Source organism: Ammodytes marinus, assembly GCF_949987685.1.
Source record: "Ammodytes marinus genome assembly, chromosome: 18".
NCBI classification, from domain to species: domain Eukaryota; kingdom Metazoa; phylum Chordata; class Actinopteri; order Uranoscopiformes; family Ammodytidae; genus Ammodytes; species Ammodytes marinus.
In genome coordinates this window covers 19826832-19849340 of record NC_137222.1, presented here as the reverse complement: position 1 = coordinate 19849340, position 22509 = coordinate 19826832, and the positions used below count along the sequence as shown (strand labels likewise).

At 41.0% G+C, this 22509-nt stretch overlaps 2 protein-coding genes across 4 annotated transcripts in view; one reads left to right on the top strand and one right to left on the bottom strand.

The window, feature by feature from the left end:
- The window catches only part of stxbp1a (syntaxin binding protein 1a), a gene marked incomplete at its 3' end in the record, with an annotated part of 34111 nt that extends 17261 nt beyond the window's left edge, over nt 1-16850 (bottom strand). For all 3 annotated transcript variants that reach the window (XM_080047135.1, XM_080047134.1, XM_080047136.1), the window contains exons 1-6: nt 16771-16850; nt 2478-2527; nt 1822-1903; nt 1638-1714; nt 1128-1206; nt 938-1041 (exon numbers count right to left, since the gene is read on the bottom strand). In XM_080047135.1, the coding sequence (XP_079903261.1) occupies nt 938-1041; nt 1128-1206; nt 1638-1714; nt 1822-1903; nt 2478-2527; nt 16771-16807 (429 nt within the window). In that variant the 5' untranslated portion in view covers nt 16808-16850. The remainder of the gene's footprint in view (nt 1-937; nt 1042-1127; nt 1207-1637; nt 1715-1821; nt 1904-2477; nt 2528-16770) is intronic.
- A 1240-nt stretch (nt 16851-18090) lies between these two features.
- niban2a (niban apoptosis regulator 2a) overlaps nt 18091-22509 on the top strand; it is a 36100-nt gene continuing 31681 nt past the window's right edge. The window contains exon 1 of the mRNA XM_080047186.1: nt 18091-18321. Coding sequence (XP_079903312.1) covers nt 18267-18321 — 55 coding nt within the window. The 5' untranslated portion in view covers nt 18091-18266. The remainder of the gene's footprint in view (nt 18322-22509) is intronic.

Genomic DNA, 22509 nt, shown 5'->3' with positions numbered 1-22509 from the left:
AGGATTTCGGAAATAAATCAAGGGTGGAGATGCATGATGGGGGAGGAAGTGAAGGTGATGTGACAAATGTGAGTCTTTCTGGAACAGTCTGGCTGCGGTGAGTCAGCAGCATTGTGCATCTCTCTCTCTCTCTCTCTCTCTCTCTCTCTCTCTCTCTCTCTCTCTCTCTCTCTCTCTCTCTCTCTCTCTCTCTCTCTCTCTCTCTCTCTCTCTCTCTCTCTCTCTCTCTCTCTCTCTCTCTCTCTCTCTCTCTCTCTCTCTCTCTCTCTCTCTCTCTCTCTCTCTCTCTCTCTCTCTCTCTCTCTCTCTCTCTCTCTCTCTCTCTCTCTCTCTCTCTCTCTCTCTCTCTCTCTCTCTCTCTCTCTCTCTCTCTCTCTCTCTCTCTCTCTCTCTCTCTCGGTTTGAGTACGACACAAATGCAGGAAGGTGCGTAACCAGCCAGCTGCACTACACATTATGGGATGTGGAAAACTATCTATTTCCTTTAGTTTCTACCTGTAGTTTTCCCGCATGTTAAATTCTGACCGATTGTAGAGCAGTTCAGGAACTAGGTTATTGCTCCAGCCGCAGATACATCCGACCAATGAGTGAAAAGATTTTGGTTCACTTTAACTGATTCAGACCAGAGGAAACAGTTTGAATCATTATCGCATCAAGTGTGAACCAAGGACAACAAATAATCAAAGTGAACCAGGTCTCATTCCTTGTCTGCTAAGAGGAGGAAGGAGAGCTGAATACTGTCAAGAAATAATTTGAGGGCCAGATGAGTATAACTCTGTGTAAGTTCACAGAAACAGCAACATGTATATGCATTGGTTCTGTTTTAGAAATCATTGTGAAACTGGGGCGCAGATGTGCAAGACGCATATACAATGTTCTCCAACATGCCAGAGAAAACCAATGCCCAACACCATTAGACACACAAGCAGATATTTACCTGAGACTCGTAGGGCAAGAAGGCGATGTTGATCTCTGTCAGAGTCTTGATGGTTTTGGAAGCGCGGCTCTTGGTCAGCTCGTTGAACAGAGGATCAGGGCACGCTGGAAAGATGAAATAGAGAAAGAGAGAATTATAAGGAATGCTGATTCATGGTTTCACACAGTAATGTGTTCATATGTATACTCACAGTCAGTGAAGAAAACGTGGGCTGCCTTGTATTTAGCTGAATGAGAATCTTTGAAGTCTCCGATGAGGGTGTGGATAGACTGAGAGAGGGAAAATGATGTTACCATGGTGTCAGATTGTGGACTTTATGTGATTGTACAGTATATGTGCATCAGTGTGACTGTGTACAATGCAATGCAGCTGAAGCTTAAATGCTATGGTTTTATTTTAATAGAATCTAATCATAAATACTAAAATCTATAGTTTACAAGGTTTCCTTTCCCTTTCATTGTAGTTAGCAATGTAGTCATGTGCAAACCATTTGTTTTCCTTTGTTTCGTTTGAAATCATCTATATCGCTTGCCTTAGAGACCATGGAAGCATAGAAGTGTGTGTATGTGTCATTTGCCCGTGCTGAGTCAACAACATCCATGTGTTTGGACACACAGAGGCCTCTTGTTAACTCTGCTGCCATAGACACACCTGTGAATGTACACTGTGAATGATGGAGAGAGATAGAGAGCGTGCGTACCTTCTCTGTGGGTGTGATCAGGTAAATGGCCTCCAGGCTGGGCAGAGGTTCTCGTCGCTTCATGATGTCCTCAACAACTACAGAAGCAGAGACAGACGTGGACAGATACATGGACACAGTTACAGAGGTCTATACAAAAGTAACAGAAGAACAAAGAAAAAGGTTTGTGACAAGTGTTTCTTACTGGTGATGCCCTCGGTCATGATGTCTGTCATCTTGCAGCAGGACGACAGCATCCTCATGCTCAGCTGGTCCACAATCAGTGCCTGGCAACAGGAAATAAGAAACTCACTATGCAGACACAGCTTATTGCTTATGACACATTGCTAACAATAACAAGTCAAATAAAGCACAACTTGTCATTTTCAAACGGCTTGTCTCAAGTACACCCAAACATATGCGAGTTACTATCACAGAAGAATAACAAAACCAGCAGATGTTCATATTTGAGACGCATGTTTGTTTGGCGTTTTTCCTTTTTTTAACATGAATGATCAATCCATCAGAATAATTGCCATGAAATAAATTCATACATTTGTAAAAAGATTAATCAACTGATGGTTTCTGCTCTAATTTCCTATAAGTCCTATAGGGCAACTTTATCATGTGTGTATGTCTGACATGGAAGAGAGCCGTGACATAAAGCTGAGAGAAAATCAAGAAGCTGCTGCCGGGTTTGTATTTGAACTAAGCTCTCAAACAGGTCACTCATCGGTATCATTTAAATACGATGATGTAGTCTTTGGTTTTAAGTCTCCTGTCCTCACATCGGGTTCCACTCTCTCTATTAGACCAGGACTTTGTTATTTCAGGGTGTTTTCTAGTAACTGAAGCTCTTACCTTCCATTCTCCCTTCTTCTTCACCTTCTTGATTACATCATTCATAATCTCTGTGGAGGGAAAGAAAAATAAACATCAGGAATCTAACGTGTGAACGAGGACCTGATGAGTAAAGATGTTTTAATGCATTTTGTACAAAGGGAATTGAGGGAGCTGGAGGCCTCAGCTTGTTCACATACATACATGTAGACATAAATAAATGGCTACTGGCCAGATGAGTGAGTGAGTGACACATATTGCTCTGTTATTGTATATGTATGGTATGTTCATTGTGCACCATTTATTTGTGCATCCAGCTCTACTGCAATGACAGCTGCGCACACTTATTTCAACATTAGCTTCTTGTGTATGGAGTATACTGACTGTTTAGATAATGTAGTTTTTTTTAAATCAGTAATGTTAAAAATATAAGTATAAATCCTAAAAAAAGATTTAAAAGTAGAATTTTCTGAAGTCGTAGGGTGTATTCACACATGCTGTGTTTAGTTCGGTTGAAACAAACTCAGGTGCACTTCCGCCTTCGGTGCGCATCCTTCAGGCAGGTGTGAATACAGCAATCGCACTCGGGGGCGGACCAAACAAGCGCTCCGAGACCCAGCTGTAGAGGTGGTCTCAATGCGCTTCAAAACGCACTCTGCTGCAGTTCGTTTGTGGTGTGAATGTGTCCGGACTCGATCCGACCCAAATGCAGGAAGCACTGTGCCTTTTCTTTTTTAATAAATTGCCGTCAGCTTCACATTATGGGAAAGTGTTGTTGTCGCCATTGTTAGGATGATAAATTGTGGTTTTCACCGGGAGCCCAGAACAATATATTACATTTGATAGACAGGACGCGTAAACATGCTGATGTGTTCAGTGATCAGATGAAGGAGAGGGGAGCGTCTCCCGCACAGTGCCAACAGGTTCACGCTGCGCAAGAAGTGTGTGTTTTTATTTTGCTTCCCATGTACTATCCCCGTGTCAGTTTGGAGCTGAGCTGCGCCGAACTGACACCCAGCTGATACACAGCTTAATCAGCTGAGTGTCGGCATGAGCCTATTCTTCTCGTGAGCCGTACGTCCAGCAGCAAAAATTATGTTTCACATCGTAGACTACAAGCCACATAACGTGGCATTGCCGTAGGGCTTCATATTATAGTTATAATATGAAGCCCTACGGCATATGAAACAACAATAATTTGATGTTTTTCTTCTTTATTTATAGGCTAGATGTAGGCCTAGGCCTTTTTATTATTTTTAACCCAATATTATATCAATGATATATTTCGCAGTTTTTACTTCGTTCTTCCTGCTTCTCTCCACCCCAGAATGTCTGTCCAATGAATGAATGACCTCAGATCACGTGTGGTTTTGCTTCGTAATGCTGGTTCACTTGCTAAAGGGGCAATATGAAAGTGGACCACACCAAACAAAAAAAAATCTAAACTCCATTTGGTCTGGACCAAACCAAGTGAACTAGCGGACTTTCCCTGTGTGAATACACCCTTAGTGAGTAATGCACACTTAACCATCTGCATGTTCTAATATAAAGAAAAAAAAACAGCTCATAAACTAATAAAAACAACTATTTAGTACTCTTAAAACATGTACTTTTTCATTTAATAAAAGAACAAGGGTCCTAGCTTTAAATTAAACTCTAAAACCAATAGAAACCACATCTGACATTGTCCTGCCAGACCGGTATATATTTAAAAATACCATAATACAATTCCTACACTGTAGGACAATACCACGCAGGAGTCAAATACAGCCTCCAACAAGGTTAATGAACACAGTTGTACACCAGTAGTATGCCTGCTCTCAATGACATGTAAATAAATTAATAAATGAATCACAGAGATTGTAGGGAAGTGATTCGGTTTGTTTCTCAGAGATCCCAAAGATCCACAAAGGAAAAATAATCCCATCCACTGAGAGGTCATGGCACTGTGGCCTTGTTTATGCCCCAGTACCGATATTGGCTATATCACAGTGCCAGCCATCTGCATGCCGTATTAGGATAAATCCCTTTAGGGTGAAATACAGCTAAACATTGCACTGGATCGCTGTGAATATATAAACCGCTAAACTCTTTGGTCCTGGATAAAACCTGTGGCCGCACAGACACTGATGGATTACCACAGATTAAAAAGGACTCGTACAAAGGAAGATTACCAAAAACACATAATTTCTGTTGGCATATCAGTCAATGTTTGTGTTTTTTTGCCTCCAAAACAGTTGGTAAACTGAAGACACCAGCTGCTGATTGGCTCTTTTCACAGCGACCCACCAGTACAGTCAGTAAGGTAGGATTTAAAGCATGGATGGAAGGATATATGGAATGAAATAATGGATATATGACAGAAAAAATGATACAAACATAGGATTGTTAAAGGACATTTAAAAAGATTGGAGGAACGTATCATTCAGAGATTGTTGAACTATAAGGTACCCCACATAAACCAAATCTTGCATGAACTGCTAATAGCTTATTTGGCACACAAAATGGTGTCAGTGGAGAAATATGGGCTAAAAAACCCACAACTTATTAACTGAAACCATGGCAACCTTGAATTTCCTGTTTATGTCCCCCAAAGGACTGGTTCTTGCCAATCTTGTTCCATAACTTAGAGCATGATTGTCTTCTAAAGAAAAGTAAGACAAATAATATGAATAGGTAGGCCTATAACAAAATGAAGTAAATCAGATTATCACGTTGCTCTATCAATTGAGATGGGGTCTTTTCTCTAAAAAAAGCAGAGGTCCATAGTGTCAGATTTTGAAAACCCCTGATTTAAAAAGCAGCCTACATTAATGAATGACTAACATTTGACCGAGTAATTCCATTTAGACTGACATATTCAGGCCTACACCGTCAGTGACTCAGAAGAACTGTATCTGACCTCCTATGGGACATTTGGTCTTGGAATAGTCCCATTATTATCCTCACTAAATGACGGAGAGAATCCCAGACTCAGCTGCAGTGTATTCCAATCAAATTATCTCCAGTCCTGTTCTGTAATATGTTTTGTCAGCACAAATGCAGGGCCAATACAAACTGAGAGCAACTATACAAAAACCTGACGCACATTGTCTTTTATTTGATTAAAAGGACTTTGATTATGAGTAGTTGCAAATCTGTGCTTGAATGCCCTGAGTAGCAGTTGTTGGGATTAAAGATTAAACTGGTTCATTTTATTCCTAAAAAGTAGACTTGTTTTTCATCCAGCAGCGTCTCTAAGCCACAGGATGAGACAATTCTACAAAGCAGTGTGGGGATATCCGCCACACGTTTTCCCTTTTCCTCTGAGGCAGCTGATGGTCTTCCTATTGTTCTGTGCTTCAGTCTTTCTCAGATAAAGGTTTTCTGATAAAAGCAGCTCCAGTAACCAACCTGAAATATCCAACTATAAAGTAAGACAGCTCTGTATTCAGGTATGTCTGTCTGTCCTTCACATATCTGGCCAACCTTTCATTCGATTGCCTTCACACAGATGTGTTGCTATGGACCCAATGGTGTGCAGTGCTGAGTGTGAAGTTGATTGGATCAGTGGTTATGTAGCAAACAGCAAAACCTGGACAAGAGAGTGTCGCTAGAGTTAAAGCAAAAATACACCTGCAATCAAATTGCAAGCAGCAGCACAGGTATGTCTCTCAAACGAGCACTGCACTCGTTAGTATAAACAAGTATAATTAAAAAAATTATAAGAAATATGTAAAGCTTTCCTTCTGCAAGAGTCTCTTATACAGTAAAGTTGTAATCTGCCGCATTAACATCTAATTTATTGTCTTTAAGTTTCTATCTCAAATAGTGAGTTAAAACAATGGTATTTGAGCATATGACCGACTGATGGAAACGCCTCTAGTTGCTGCTTTGCCCTGTTATACTATCGGAGTGGCTGTGTCGCATTAACCGCGCTGCAGCGGTGCGTTCTTATACTCAGGACATGGGAGCTTCAGACTCAGTAGTACTTAGTTCAGACCTGTTTGCATCCAGTACATCAAGTTTTTTTTATATTGTTTTTTTGGTTTTATATACAGTCTATGGTTAGTATAAAACATGGTCCTAGATCCCACATTTTCAAAATTGATGAAAAGGTCTTTCTGCACGCATTGTGTGCTGCCGTGTCTGAAGTTCCCGATTTTCCACGTGCAATCGAACGCAGCATGCATGTCTGGGCGAGTGCTCTCACTGCATGTGCTAACAGCTGTAGCGATACAGACTCCCTGTGTCTGCACTTCTCATTACTTCAGGGTCATAATGTTGGATCAGAAGACACAAAGAAAGCATTCTGCAGGCAATAGCTGCCAATATACTGACTTCATTAAGTCAATCATTTTCGGTTTTGAAAGAAACTCTGGTCCAGAAGGGCCTGCAACTACATTTACCGCCAATAGGGAGCCTGACTTTAATCTTTATTTAAAATGTAACTTAGCTTTTTAAAGGGCTACTTTCACAAAACATACTGTATTAAATCCTCTTCCAAAGGTGATGAGAAAAAAAAACTCAAATAAATATTGTTTACAGATACTGCACATACAGTCATATGAAAAAGTTTGGGAACCCCTCTCAGCCGGCAACATTGCACTGATTTGTTGAACCATGTACAGATACACAATCTGCAGCCAGATGTTCTTGCAGGTCTTTGGAGGTGATCTTTGGGTTGTGTGCAACCATTCTCACAATCCGCCGCATATGCCGCTCTTGTACTTTTCTTGGTCTGCTAGACCTGGGTTTAACTGCAACTGTGCCTGTGTCCTTCCATTCCCTGACAACGTTCCTTACAGTAGAAATTGACAATTGAAACCTTTGGGAAAGCTTCTTGTAGCCTTCCCCTAAACCATGATAATGAATAATCTTTGTTTTTAAGATATTTTGGGAGCAGTTTTGATGGTCCCATTCTGTCTCACTTCAGCAGAGAGTCAAAGAGAAGTGCAACTTGCATTTAGGCACCTAAAATACATTTTCTCATGATTAAACAGACATTTCTATGAGGTTCAAGGCTTAACAACATAATCCAACCAACTTTGTGTTTAAAGTCATCAGTTTTACATGCTGTTACAGGCATTAAAATCAACAAAACCACAAGCGTACCCATATTTTTGCACAGCCAATTTTTCACATTTTATTTTATTTCACACAATCAAATACTGCTTTTCAAAAAATCTTTGTTTGGAAAACATCCCAGTACTTAGCTGTTCCTGGTAAATTAAAGACATACCACTTTTATCTTTTTTTTGTGAAAGCAGAGTCAATTATAATGCCGGCTGAGAGGGGTTCCCAAACTTTTTCATATGACTGTACCTTGCCTGGTAAATATGGTATATGACAAGTCAAATGATCAAAAGGCATCACTTGTATTGACAAACCCACAGACATTTAGGAGTCATGCCATAAGTCCCAAGGCCCAATTTTTCAGACAACTCAATAGTCTAACATATTTCCCATTGGACCGAAAGGCAGAGTAGGATTTATATTTTCGTTTTAAGAGAGACCGATTGACTATATCTTAAATCGTGGCTTTTGCTGAAAGTCAAAATACATGATATATTAAGGGTATAAAAACTCCACAGTGGATAACGGACTGTTGGACCAATGGCCTTTTGGTCCGATGGGAACTATGTCAGACAATTGAGCTGTCGGAATAATGGACCGTCGGGATTATGGGCAGTCCCTGACTGACACGACTCTGCAGTTCCTCACAGATCTACAAAGCATTTTTGCATCTTTTGGCTGATAGTTCTGGTTTCCTGGTCAACAAACTCCACTCTCATTAACCCAACAGCAAATAAACTCACTGAACACTACCTGTGCGACATCAAACAGCAGACAGAAAAGGCTAGCAAAAGCTGGAGAGCCATTTAGCAGCTAAATAGACAGATATTTGAGACTACAATAGTTGGTGAAGACAAATCAGAGCTAAAAGAAGAGCGAGTACTGGACATACAGTACATCATAAGGACAAAAACATGAATTTGAATGAACGCTAGCATTGCTCCATGTCAACTGGATGTGTAAATAGAGAAAGCACATTTAACTAGATAGGTTGATAATATATCAATGTTGTGTTTTCACTTGTACAATATTTATGCAGCTTTAAGATACATTTGAGAAAATTATTCTGTGATCCACCCACACAGGTGTTTACACATAATCTACCCGATTAGACTGGGGGACGCTGCCCAACATCAACCTAAGACTGGTAAAAAAAATAATAATAATAATTTATTTATTTTTATATCATGACCTTTTTTCTTATTTGTGTTAATATGAGTTTGATCTGTTCAAATACAATGTATAATGCCTGATGAGCGCTAAATGATCCTCTTCATATAGTAAACATTTCCATTTTGTCTAAAGACAGTATCGTAAAGAAGAGGTTTTTAGGGTGAAAAACGGACTGTTTTTTCCAAAGCTATTCCCACACTTTTCCCTTTCAGCTCCTGTGTTGACCTTCACAGAGTCACATTAAGAATGTAAACATGATAAAATATCAAGGTGGAGGCTGCCTACTCTAGTAACTGAAGCCTCCGAATGAAACCCGGTCAGGAGAAGACAGCACTGTGGACTTTTCCTTTCTGACCTTCTGATAGAGGCACAACAATACAGGAACACACCAGTCACACTGAAAGGAAGGGACCTGAAATAACAGCGCAACAGCTGTGTCAACCTCACAGGCAGAGAGTGGTGCACGCAAACACACAAACACACACACACACACAATCCTCAAATGCCTCCTAATCGCTCTCACATCCAGTTTAACAGGATACACATCCTCATGGCAGAGTGAGGAAGAAAAACTAAGACAGACTAAGGAGGGTACAACCATTCGTTGTCAATCAATAAAATAAAATAAAATGAAAACATTAATGAATAAATAACTTGCCTCGTGGTTCTCCCCCCTTCGGGGACTTTCACCTACGAGTGCATGACCCATTTTTTCTCCAGATCTCAGCTTCCCCGCAGCATCACTCCTGAGAGAATCTGACACGGCTGATCTTAAAGAGACAGCTAGACATTTCAGCACACCACAAACCACCAAGGCCTTTAACATAGTTCAGAGACCTTTTCAATGTTGTTATGCCAATTGTTATGTCAAAAAATACACTTTAGGTTTTGCGTGTACGGTCTCATCTTAAAATGGCAAACTGAAATAAAGAACAGCAAAATCATAATCCATCAATAAAATGATGATAATGCATGATCAGGGTGATTTTTCTATAGTGGGACAAGCTGGAGTTCAAAGTGTTTTTAAAATGTACTTTTAGTTGCATCCATTGTTTAAATGGTGATGAATTCATAAACTGGTTGTAGTAAGATCAACTCATTGTGAGACTTATTTCACCAGTGAGAGTTGACATCTGGCATAGAATATGACATCACACAAACAAGATACTGCGGTTTCTCGAGGTCAATGCCTGTTCAGCATTGATCCAACATTAAAGAGGACCTATGATACTTTTCGACTTTTATGACCTATAAACGTTGTTATAATGATTTATAGTCATGTTTAACCATACTAGAGTATCAAGTAATTACGTACATGCATTTCGACGTATTCCCTGCTGACCGTCTGGGGTGGCTGTGCAGAGCACTAAAAACTATGGCAGCCAGTCGAGCCGAACTTGTTCAAATTTCCGGTATGTGTGTGTCACCAGATATTTTTGCCATATATGGTCAGGCAAGCTCCCAGGTTGCTATATATAACAGGGGGTGACAACACTAGACCAGTGCTTGTTTAGCTCAGCCGGTAGAGAGATCGTTTACGAAGCAGTAGACCCGCGTTTGCGTCCCGCCCAGGCTGATTCTTTGCAGACATTTAGAATCACGACTTCCCTTCGCAAGGTAACCAATCACAACGGAGTTGGGTTTGCAGGAAGGAGGGGGAGGGGGCGGAGATGGCATAAGCAAAGTGTTTACAGGGCCTGCTGGATCACCAAAATAAGAGAAAGAGCTTCCTGAAAATCTACATAGTTTTTTGTGATGTGATTCGTGTCAGGTTGCTCTATAGCAGTTGTTATCAAGAAATTAAGACCAGAAAAGTAGTATAATAGGATCTCTTTAAATGGATTCAGAAATATTAATTATACATAACAGACTGCATGAGAGTACCAATGAAACCCAGACCTGTCATGGCCCAATAGAAGTCTGCAGCCTGGTCAGACAGGCCTGCAGTTATACAACACCATGACTAACACAAGTTGGTTGGAAGAAGAGCAGAAGAGGATCATGGGTTTTGAGTCTCTCTGGCCTCCAACATCCTTCCAGTGGAGGAGAGGAGTCACACAGCCTAAACAGGAGGACTGCTTTCCCATGACCTGCACCGATGGGTGAAGGGAGTGGAAATACAGAAGCAGAGAGATCATAAGTAATATCTGACGGCCGTGTTTGCAGTGTTTTGTCTTGTTTTCATGCAGTTTACATAAACGTACCTCAAAAGCCTAAACATCAATCTAAGTAGATGCAAAAACCACATATGCAAGAGGCCACATGAGCACATATGACAACAGCCAGTAGGAACGATAAGGCGATGGGCATTGCCAGCCAGTGGCGTGGAAGCAACAATCAATGGTGGCATAACACAAATCAAAATAGAAACACAGTTTTAACCTCTGAAGACACCTGATGAGACACACACATTTTGTGTGTAAAGGCTCAAATCGTCCACAAGAACATGCACAACAAACTAGATGCTTTTGCCGAATAGCTTCTAATGCACCTGCGACACATTCAACTGACAGCAAGGGGCTATTGAGGAAATTCAGAAAAACAGGTGTGCCTTTTCGATTAACACAATGTGCGAATGCTTCAACAAGATTAGGATTTGTTTCCATGCAAGAATGCTGCAGGCTGTGGTGCAGTCTTCAGGGTGTGTTTTACCTCTGCACCATCTGGAAGTGAAAGGGTTCTACAGACAACTTGGCCTCTACTACCACTACAGTGGATGATGTGTGGATCATAGTCACCATGTGTTCAGTCAGAAAACAAGATTTACAGCAGTTCATTTGTTGATGATTCTGCATTCTTACATACAGTATATCTTAATTTAGTTGTATTGTACTTCTCTAAGGATTACCTTTTTTTAAATCTGGACAAAATAACTCAGTTTTTTGTGCAATTAGTTAGGACAATGAGAACCAGAAATCGTTGACTATTTTGCAGAGCCCGGTGTTTTTAAAACTACTGGACGCCCAGTTACAATTATTTCTGTTGCTATGATATCCCTTACCTCTTCTTCAGTTGAGTTCAACACATTTGATTCTTCGAGTGCAGACCTATTATATCCGATTTCTGAGAGCGAGATATTTCCGTATCTGTCATTATCCAAAATATTTTCTTTTAAATATAAAAAAGGGATTCTCTTATTCTGCACTATGGGACTAGATGGAACGCATAGCCAGCTTACTTCTCCCATCAAAGCACAATGGAGCTCAATATGTACATTAAGCATAGCATATGGGCACCAATGCTCAGGATCATTAAGTACAACCCCTTTACTCATTTCTCCCTCATTCTTCCACTTCTGATCTAATATTGCAGGAAAAGAAGATGTGGGTGGAGGCCAACAGCTAGCTCCGAATCATTCTCCTGATACTCTAGTCTCCACTCACACATTATGAGCCATCAAATACAATCCCTTAACAATTTCATCAATCCCTCTTTAATTATACCCCTAATAATCCATTTAAGAAATATGACACATTTCAGAAGATTAAGATGCTCTGAATGCTGTGGCACTATGATGTCAATATTCAGCAGACAGTTACATCCAGTGCCAATGTAGGCAGTGGTGTGTTGTTTGTTATGTGACGAGGGAGAATTTCTGGGTGTGGTTTTCAGAGTATCCAACTTTCATGTGGGAAACCAGAGTTTGTGTCCCATCAATCTAACAGGAGTAATGATAAGGTCAAGATGGATGATCAATCCTTGTATTAAATTGAGAAATTTGCTCCAAGAAACCATCAGCTTGGTATGGCTCGAATTTTTCTGGAAGTGTTTTCCAGAGTGCTGAAAAACAAGACAGAGAAGGATTTAAATGAAGCTGCGCAACTGACAGAAACCAAGGGCGCGGAGGATGACAGACATGATATAATAGACTGTATGAAACCAAGTGATCCACTATGATGCCACAGGCTACAACAACTGCAACTGTGTCTGAGGCTCTTAGTGCTCTGCAATAATTTTCTACGTTGAATCATCTTAAATTTATACAACAAATTTACTCATTAACACCATGTCATGATATCCTTTCTACTTAACCTTCCTCTCTTCCATTTGCTTTTGACGCTGGAGGACAAGGCTTGGCTTTCACACCGCTCTACTATAAGTAGATATTTCTGTGATGTTTGTGTATGTATGCAGCAGGAGGATGGAGAGAACAGTCACGTGCTGCTTGGAAAGAGAGGGAGGAGGAGGAGGATGTCAGCCAGCTCTGACACAGCACTCTCGCTCAGTGAAAGAGAATTCATTACAATTACGAGCCGATGTAACCATCCATTAGAAAGCTCTATTTCAGCCAGGCCCGCCATGCTCTGTGAACACGGCGATGTGACATTTGGTTGATTTTTTGGAAGTGTGTGTGCTTGCAGTGTGTATGTGTAAATGTGTGCATGTGTGCATGCGTGCGTGTTTTACTGAGACAATAAGGGGCTCAAGGCACTGCGTCAGACACTGAAACCAGATTTGATGCTCTGGTTCAGTGATGCTTCCAAGGTCAGTGGGAGGGTGTGTATGTGCGCGTGTGCGTGTGTCGGTGAGAATGCGTGAGTGTTTTATGTGCTACTAAGTGCATGTATGTGTCCTTCTGTTTCATCTTTCTCCTTCCTTCTAATGACACAATAATAAAAAAAATTGGTTTGCACAGAAATCGAACTTTGGATGGAGCCAGGCTAGCTGTTTCCCCCTCCTTCTAGTCTATAGTCCAGACAGCGCAATCATTCATTTTCTTCATCTCATTCTCAGCAAAAAGTCCTTTCCCAAAATGTGAAACCACCACGTTAAGGTTTTCAAATGATTCTTTGCAACGAAAAACCGCAGAACTGCCTGTCATCTTTTAGCACAAGCCTACCTTTGTTCCAACACTGAACAGTACAGGTTTATTGTATCCTTACTGTCAACCTACTCCCCTATGATGACTAGTACATGGTAATTATTCCACAGCAGCATTGGGTAAATAATATGGACCTGGGACACACAGTTTAGCCCTACCTCTGCATTCACAGACTTAACCCCCCCGCCCCCCCCCCCTGATTCTGGCTCTCTGACCAGCTGAAACGATCAAAATGCTACAAGGTTAAGACACACAAATGGGATCTAAGTTCATAAACAGCAACTGACAACCTTCCTGCTGGCCACTGGGTTTAAGATGGTGACCGTGTTAACGTGGCGAGTCAGGATGTTAGTTCTCTACCTTAATTTCCTCTTCCACCCAATTTACTACTCTTATGTTCAATCATGATGGTGATTTACATTGTATGTTCTGGATTCTGAGTATTGATTTAACAGCTCTGTATGTGCAGAATGAACTTCATGACCCTGAACAGGAATAAGCAGACAGAGACAAAAGTAGGACTTTCTCACTTAGATTCCAGAAACGAATAAGTGCAGTGAACATATATATCCAAGGAAATTACAAATTCTGTTATACAAGCTAGTATCTGTTAAGCCACCTGAACCAAACATAGGCAAATGAATCCTTGTCATGGTCGACACACTAGGAGAAATACAAGAAGCAGAAAAAAAGGAGCATCTTTGCAATAAAATTAGATCCTGTACAAACGGCTTACACGCATTGCACTGCAAAGAGTTTGTCTGCCAAATATAAAAAATATAATATTGTTTCTCTTTAATAACTGGGATACAAACTACAAAGAAGAAGAAGATTTACTGCCGAGATGCTCCTCATTGGGCCTTATTTTCCTTGTGCTTTTCTGTGAGACTGATGCTCATATATCGTCCTGAGAGGGGAGGGTGAAGCCCTTCTCTAGCTGCCCATCCCCCTCCTTCCTCCTGGCTGCTACATCCACTGCTGCAGAGAGAGAGAGAGAGAGGGCCCATGATGGTGTAACACCCCCCCCCCCCCCACACACACACACACACACACACACACACACACACACACACCCATCCACCAATCCCATCTCAGCTTCACCTCAGGCAATCAGAGCGCAGGTGTTGCCCTCTGCGTCCCAGCCTTTACCTACTGGGAAACATGCACCAGTGTTTACATTGTTGTGGTGCCTTTATTTTTACAGACTGGGTTCTGTAACTGCCAGCTAAGAGTGAAGTAATTCAATAATGCAGGACATGCAAATAAAAAATATTTGGCATGTGAAACTGTATTGTTCTAGGTGAGCAGGTGACATCATTTCTATCACATTTCAGTCACATTAAATCAAAAGATGCTGCCATATTACAGAAATATCTTGACATCAGAAATGTCATTAACACAACTACCAGTGATGGAGGATGTACAAATTCTAATGATCTGAAAAAAATCTGCAAGAACTCCACAGCAGGGCTAGCAAATATCAGCCGTGGTTTTCCTATTATCATCATTAATGATATTGATTAACACAATTCCATTGTCATGATAAAGGATTGCAGGCAAACTCATTAACTAACTAAATAAATAGATAATGTTTTTGGTTGAGAGACGAGAAGATTGTTCTCAAACAACAAACGAAGATATTTGCGCATTAAACATACATGTTATTACTGTAATAGACTTATACTAAAAATTGTGACGTTCTTTTTTAATAGATGGTGAGTTATTATATCATGTTTTCTTGCTAAATAGTATTTTTTATATACCAACGAATCACAATAGTATATCATAATATAATATTATATTTAACTATTGGCCTAAAAGAGACCAATGGAATCTGTGGGTCAACTCGTGCTCTATGTGGGAGGCCTGATTCCCAGCCAAAGCATAAACCTGTTCACCCTGAGGCATCTCAAGTCATAGCAGAAAAATGCTCCACTTGAGTAAGGAGGGGGTCATGTATGTGATGGGGGGGGGGGGGGGGGACTTTTAATGATACTTCAGATCCGATTTAAGAAATATGGCGATTTAGCAGTCTCATCGCCAGAGTGTCATATCACTACAGACTCAGAGCCATTGCATGGATTTCTGGAGTGGATGAAGCAAATCCTGCACCATGGGCAGGGCACGTTACAAAATATGATGAGAAGGTGCAACTGACGAATAAATTGACGATGAACGCTAGTGATGAATGAAGATACCTGGCCTCCGATTAAGTGGTGCGTGCGTCTTTACTACGCGGCCCTATTTGACATTATCACAACCAGCAACGCTTGCACCCAGCTGACCCTACTGATGGGGATCGAGTCGCGCCTTCATATTCAGGCCTTCATCAGCACCACACACCGACGCTGATGGGAGCATCCGCCGCAATACACGAGCGTAATGACTAAATCAGATAGTGAGCAGTCGAGTCCTAGTGATGCAATAGGCTGGGTTTGATCGGTGGCGCAGCGCCTGTAAAGGACATGATGATGAAAGGGCATTCGCTGACTGATGCTAGACGGCAGCTTAGACATATAATGCGGAATTCTTTACGTATAGCGGCCTTTAAAAGGCAACTTTGTCGTCTTGGATAGGCTAGCCTACTATCCTCCATTAATGTGTAGCGGAGCTGAAAGCAGCTTGATTCAGAAAGGGTGTTTAACGCAACCGATTTCTGCTCCATCAGAGGGGTGAGGCTCTGCTGAAATCAGGGAATCCCACGGATCGAGAGTGTTAATCTCCAGCCACTTATTAACCAATGGCATTACATTAGATTACGGGCTTTAATTAGCTATAGCCACGGCGTGAGGGGCGAGCGTCCGCACCATCGTAGCCTATAGCCTACAACAATATTCAAGCAAAACCGTTTATGATGCATTTCCAGGAGAGGTCAAAATGTTTCAGTAATAAACGCTGATTGATGCTGAAGGGCGTATGGGCTACATTTGCCTCCTTCCTTTCTTCATGTTCCATCATTGGGCTAATCAGCGCTTGTTAAAGCCATTTTTCAAGTCTCCGTCGCTTGAAATACAATTGCGCATCAGCACCGCAGGGCGAGACACTACCCAGCCTCTGCAGGTTATCCACAGCTCCCTCACTACACGGCTGTGCTTTACAATAGGATTGAATGGAACACCAACAGCACCACCTTCATCATCATCATCCAGATGGCTGACATCCGCATCTTGCAAAACACACATACCCAAGCAACACAACCACATTTGAGCGCACATCGCCGCATCCCACGAAATGTAGAGGAAAATAATAAAGAAATAATCTTACTTTCGCCGACCACCGCCTTTAATCCGATAGGTGCCATGATGCTGCTGAGTGTTGGACCGAGTGTTCGTCCTCTGCTTCTTCCTCTCTCTATTCCTCCTCTCCGTATGTTCACCTCGGATCTCAGCGGAGGAGTCTCCAGTTGGAAACGTCACTGCGTATCCTTCCGCATCATCCACTGTAGTGGTGGTGTTGGACATTGGCTACAAATGCATATAATTAGCTTCAACACGTTCTAACTGCGGCTTTATATTCTTCTTCAATCGGTCCATGTATAATTCTAACATTAAACAATATCTAGCCTAAATCCTACTTTCCAGAAACATGCCATTTAACTCTTGTCTTAATGTGGCCTATAGTGTTAATTAGCATTAAAACCAGAGGGGGGTGGGGTGGGGGACATTCTATGTCAGCTGTATCATCTTATATTTCCTCTATTTCCTTTGTCATATTATTGTTATAGTAGCCTATAGCCTACATTTAAACAATAGTGCATATTTAAAGAAAAAACTAAATAATTTATGTTTAAACAATATCAAAGTGTATAAAGAAGACCCTTATTTTAGAAGTTTAAATTAATATTGGCATTTTTTTCATTTACGGTTCAGCAAGGAATGAAGATCCAAATAAACTCCTGACCTTCTGATTGGCAATACAGTTATTACAAATCATAAGTGAATATGCAAATGGTTTTCACACTGGATTTTGCATTAATCAGTGAGAATATTGCACATGTTGGTCAATTAAAAGTTGAGTCATTTCACATAATACACTATCATATCTAATTGGATTTGTATTGCAGGTAAGGTGTGATGGGATGAAGGGAGGTTTTCTGCCCCGTTCAATAGGCTTATTAAACGTCCATGTAACAAAGAGTCCACAAGGGGGCAGCATGTATCTTTCTGCAGGAAAAACAAACAAACCCTGTGCATCATGGAACACGGCTTTTCTCACAGCACCAAACCTCTGAAAGTATTCATCTTTTGTTGGGCTCAAAGAGTGGAACTTAAATGAATCCATATAAAGGCTAAGACTATTTCAAAATAAGGATGATCTTTATGTAGGCCAACAAATTGAGGTTGTTTTTATATTCCTAGGTTATAAGTTTGGCGCCAATTAAAAGGGCAGCACACAGAAATAACACTCACACAGCAAATATTGGATATGTTCTTACTGTATTAGGCTCCTGGTTCTGGCCACACCCTTGGCTGGTCTGACTGAACACGTTGGACCAGTGATGACTCCCAGAGGGTGTGTCCTGCACGCTGTGAACCAGGCCAGTGTTCGCCTCCTCCTGCTCCTGTTACCTCCCCTGCACTTTGGAGCCAGACAGCGGGATAGAAGACACGCAGCAGCAGCGCCACAGCCGTGCGCCTCTCAGGGGGACAGTCAGGCATTTTTCCGCTCGAGTTTTGAGACCGCTGGATTTATCACCGAAACTTTTTCAACCAGTAACTTGCCCGCATACTATAAAGGAACTGCGAGGCTGTGCTGTCACCATGGGGGACGTGGTTTCCTCTCACCTGGATGAGAGCAAGAGGGAGATGATTACAGGTAAGAGAGAGGAGTGCCCGAGCTGCAGCTGAGTGGGCGGATGTAGACAGTTTCTCACAGACTCAAATTCTTTAAAAGTGATATTATTTATAGTAAAAAAAATCACAGAAAAGTTCAAAATAGCGGTTTTCTATTTCTCTATAGGGGTATCGTTACATCGTTATTACACTATTAATGACTTGGTTTTCTGTCTTGCTTATTTATCTGTGAAACTGAAATGTATTAAATAAACCCATGTGGTGTCGTCAAATCCAGTAAGAGAGCTGCCATCGTTGCATTCAGTATGTCTGCAGCTCTTCAAAAACGTACATTTCTGAAATGAAATTTTCCAAAATACCAGCCCTTATAAGGCACCTTGTTTTAAATGTGTCAAATTGAACAGAATAATATGTAAACTCATGTGAAAACTCATTTAGTAACTGTGGTGCTGGTATCTGTGGTAAGCAGCTTTTGATTCTTTGATTGTGTCTTTCATTCTAGGACAAAGCTTGTGATTCATATCAGTGCATTGTTGCTCTGTTCTGGTTGAACAGTTCTCCCCAATCTCTTGTCTGCCGCAGGCCTACTTCTCAGAGATAATAAGTAGGTTTGCCAAAGGGGCTTGTATAAGTTTGGGACTGACTGCTATTTAAGTCTCAGATTGCTCCAGCCTTCCACTGTGAACTGCGTAGGTCTGTGTTATTATTTTCTACAAGGCATGGGAACAGAAGGAAAGTGGAGGAACAGTGCAGAGGCTCAAACACTCCCATAAATCTGTCATGCCTTCATTTAAATGTAGAAGACTGTCTAAATAGAAATAGAAAGTCTTGCTTGTCAAATGAATTCAAATAAATAAATCAAATTTTGAATTGGTAGAGCCTCCGGACATGTACTTTGCAGAAACACTTGTTTCAAAGTCATTTCAGTCTTAGTTAGGATGGCCTTTATGGTTGTAATGGTGTTTGTGTGCATACATACTGGCAGGCTTGCTCACATGATGAAACCACTTCTAGAAACCAAAGATTATGCTCTTGTGGTCCAGACACTCAGTTTGTTTAGTGTTGCTGGTTCTTTTTGCAACCAGACAAAAATATGCCCTCAGAAATAGGTTCAAATAGGAAGAATAACATTAATACAATCTGTCATATTTGAGTTGTGGACTGTTGGTCTGACAAAACAAGCTATTTGAAGATGGCATCTTAGGCTATAGAAATAATTTGTGATATACATTTTTCACAACTTTTCACATTTATTGAATGAAAATGAATAATTGAAAATGATTTGAAACTGAAAGGTCATATTTTTGAAGCCATTTACTACAATGACACTGCTTATAACATTGTCATTGTTGTCTCACTGTGCTTTTAAAAATCAAGTAAGTGTTTTCCTTTTGGTCAATCTAGGATTAAAGAAATTAAAACACAATCTTTTGAAAAACCATATTAATGCCATCATTTCAAGTTTTCAGTTGGATAAGCTTAAATAGTGCAATATTTCCTGTGTGTGAGAAGAGAAGAATATAAAGAGTAAAGCTGCAGAAGGGAAGCAGGTAGAAACATGTCACAAGATTAATAGCTGGAACTGCTGTGAGGCTCTCACACCCCCTCTCTCTGTCATCTCTACCTTTTTTTCTGTGACTATTTGCCATTGTCTTTGCCTGTATGAAGCATGACCACGTGTTACAAATAGCATATCTTTTAAAGTAGTTTGAATCACATGTGAAAATAAGTGTAGCGCTTTGAAAAAGCTCTCATTTGTACAGAAGTCTTTGACGAGGGTGTGTAACGTGCATGTGTGAGTGTGTGTTTGTATTAGTGAGTGACTACTAGTAAGCATTTCTACATTGGGAGTCTTGTTTGAAGTGTGCACTTCCCAACAAGGTGATGTCTTCATTCTTGCTACCAAAACACATTCTCACTAAGTGGTCTCCTCCCTTGTTAGCCCATGCACACAACATAGATGCAAAAGGCACCCAGACACGCAAACACTACAGTAGAAATGCAAATTATAGCTGTGTGAACACAGCACACTGTTGTTTCAAAGCTTATGGGAGGTGAACTCCTGTGCTTGTGTGTCTACAGGTTAATGAAAGTAAGTTCAACCATGACAAAGATCTTGCAGTTGTTTCTCAAGGAAATACAATCAGAAGAATCAGTTTTATTGTCACTACCATAATACACACCCGGCATACATGGAAGCGAGATATTGTTCTCCATAGATCACGGTATGTTGCGCATAAAAACAGACAAATTAAATTAAAGAGAGTGGCCGCATTCAACAGTAAAACCATTAAAAGCAGGATTTGGTAAGAAAAGAAAAGTGCTGCTGTGATAGGTACAATTGCAATATAAGGAACCAGTGTGCGATGGCACACAGGTGCTTGAGCATTTGTATGCATGTTTAAATGATGTGCATGTCTATCTCAAGATAATAGAGGGAGTGATGGGTGGCAGCATTGGGAGAGACAGTAAAGACTGAGAATGATGCAGACAGCTTAAGGAGGAGGACAGGCTCTGGACTGGAGAACTCAGGATTGCTTCCCTGCTTCCTTTTGCAGATGATATGGTTCTGTTGGCTTCATCAGACCGTGACCTTCAGCTCGCAGAGTATGGGAGGGGGGGGGGGGGGGGTATTTTGCAGTCAAACGTGAAATGGTCTAGAAGCAATGGTCCTCTGCCTGAAAATGGTGGATTGCTCCCTTTGGGTTGGGCGTGAGTTGCTGCCCCCAGTAAGAGAGTTCAAGTGTCTTGGGGAAAGTGGGATCAACAGGAGGACTGTTGCGGTGTCAGCAGCAGCAATGGGTGCGTTGTACCAGAATGTTGGTGAAGAGGGAGCTGAGGCTGATATCAAAGCTTTTGATTTAGCAGTCGATCTATGTTCCAACCCTCAGCTATAATCATAAACTTTAGGTACTGAGATATTGGATGCAAGCAGCGAAAATGAGTGGGGGTGGCTGGGCTCATTCAGCCTAGAGACAGGGTAAGGACCCCTTACTTCCTGATGGAGCTCAGAGTAGAGGCACATCTAAAGAAGTTAAGGTGGTTTGGGCATCTAATTAGGATGGCTTGGAGTCTCTTTGGAGAGCGACGTCTGGGCTACTTTTTTTGTTGCCGCCATGACCCGGCCACAGATAAGCTTCCGAAAATATATAAATAGATCATATCATGTATTTAAGGCTGTGTAAGTTAACTAACTTGCATAAAAAAAAACATTGGAAGTGTTTTATAAAAGCACCAAAGTCCCCCCATATTATATTAATAGATACTGGCATTGAGGTTGTGGTTATTTAGGACCTGGCTCTAGGGATTGCAACTCCCATTGGTCGACTCGATTTGTGTAATTTTGATACGGACTGAAATCTCTCAGCAAATGTCGGATGAATTGCCTCAACATTTTGTTTTTGTGAAATATCTCAGCAACTATTACCTGGATTACCTGGATTGCCATTAGATTCTTGCAATATGTCGCTTTTGTATAGATTTCTAAAATGTATAAGCATCCTTGCCTCGCCTTCTTAATTTGAAGTTAGTTGAAAATTAAAATTCCTGCTTTAAGAACTATCCTCTTTACACCTGGTCAAGCAAATATAACATGATACTGCAGCGGTTCTGGAATCACTGAATGCAAGTATTCTAAAAAATCTATACATTATCCTACGATGGATCTATAAATAGTTATAAGTCTATTCAGGACATGGAATTGAAAGTATGAGGATGAAACAAAGGTGGATGAAAATGGCATGCCTCTGGGATTAGGTTTATAGCACTGATTTCAGGTATTTGTGAGTAGGGGGAACTGATGAAAATGTCAGTTTTCTCTATGGTTCTTGTTCGACCAAGAGCAATAGGAAATAGCACACAAGTGATGGGGTGCAGGGCGGGATCTAACAGAACTGTTTGGCATGTCTTTGCAGGTTGAAACTGGAAGAAGACTGAGTGTGTGATTAATGATGTGGTCTTTGTTCCCAAATTCCAATTTCCAAGTGCCCGTCGGTCTGTCCGTATAGTTATCCAGGCTGCTGACTTTGGCACAAGCGAGATAACCAGTGGAAAGTACCAACTCTCTGCACATGTTGAATGGAAGCCCTATTAGTCAGGCATGTTTCTTTGGGAAATGTACGCGGATTACAGATAGATATTTTCAATTTAAAAAAAGTGAAAAATTACTTAAAGCCAGAAATCAGACTGCTGAACTTTGCCAAGCCCTAAA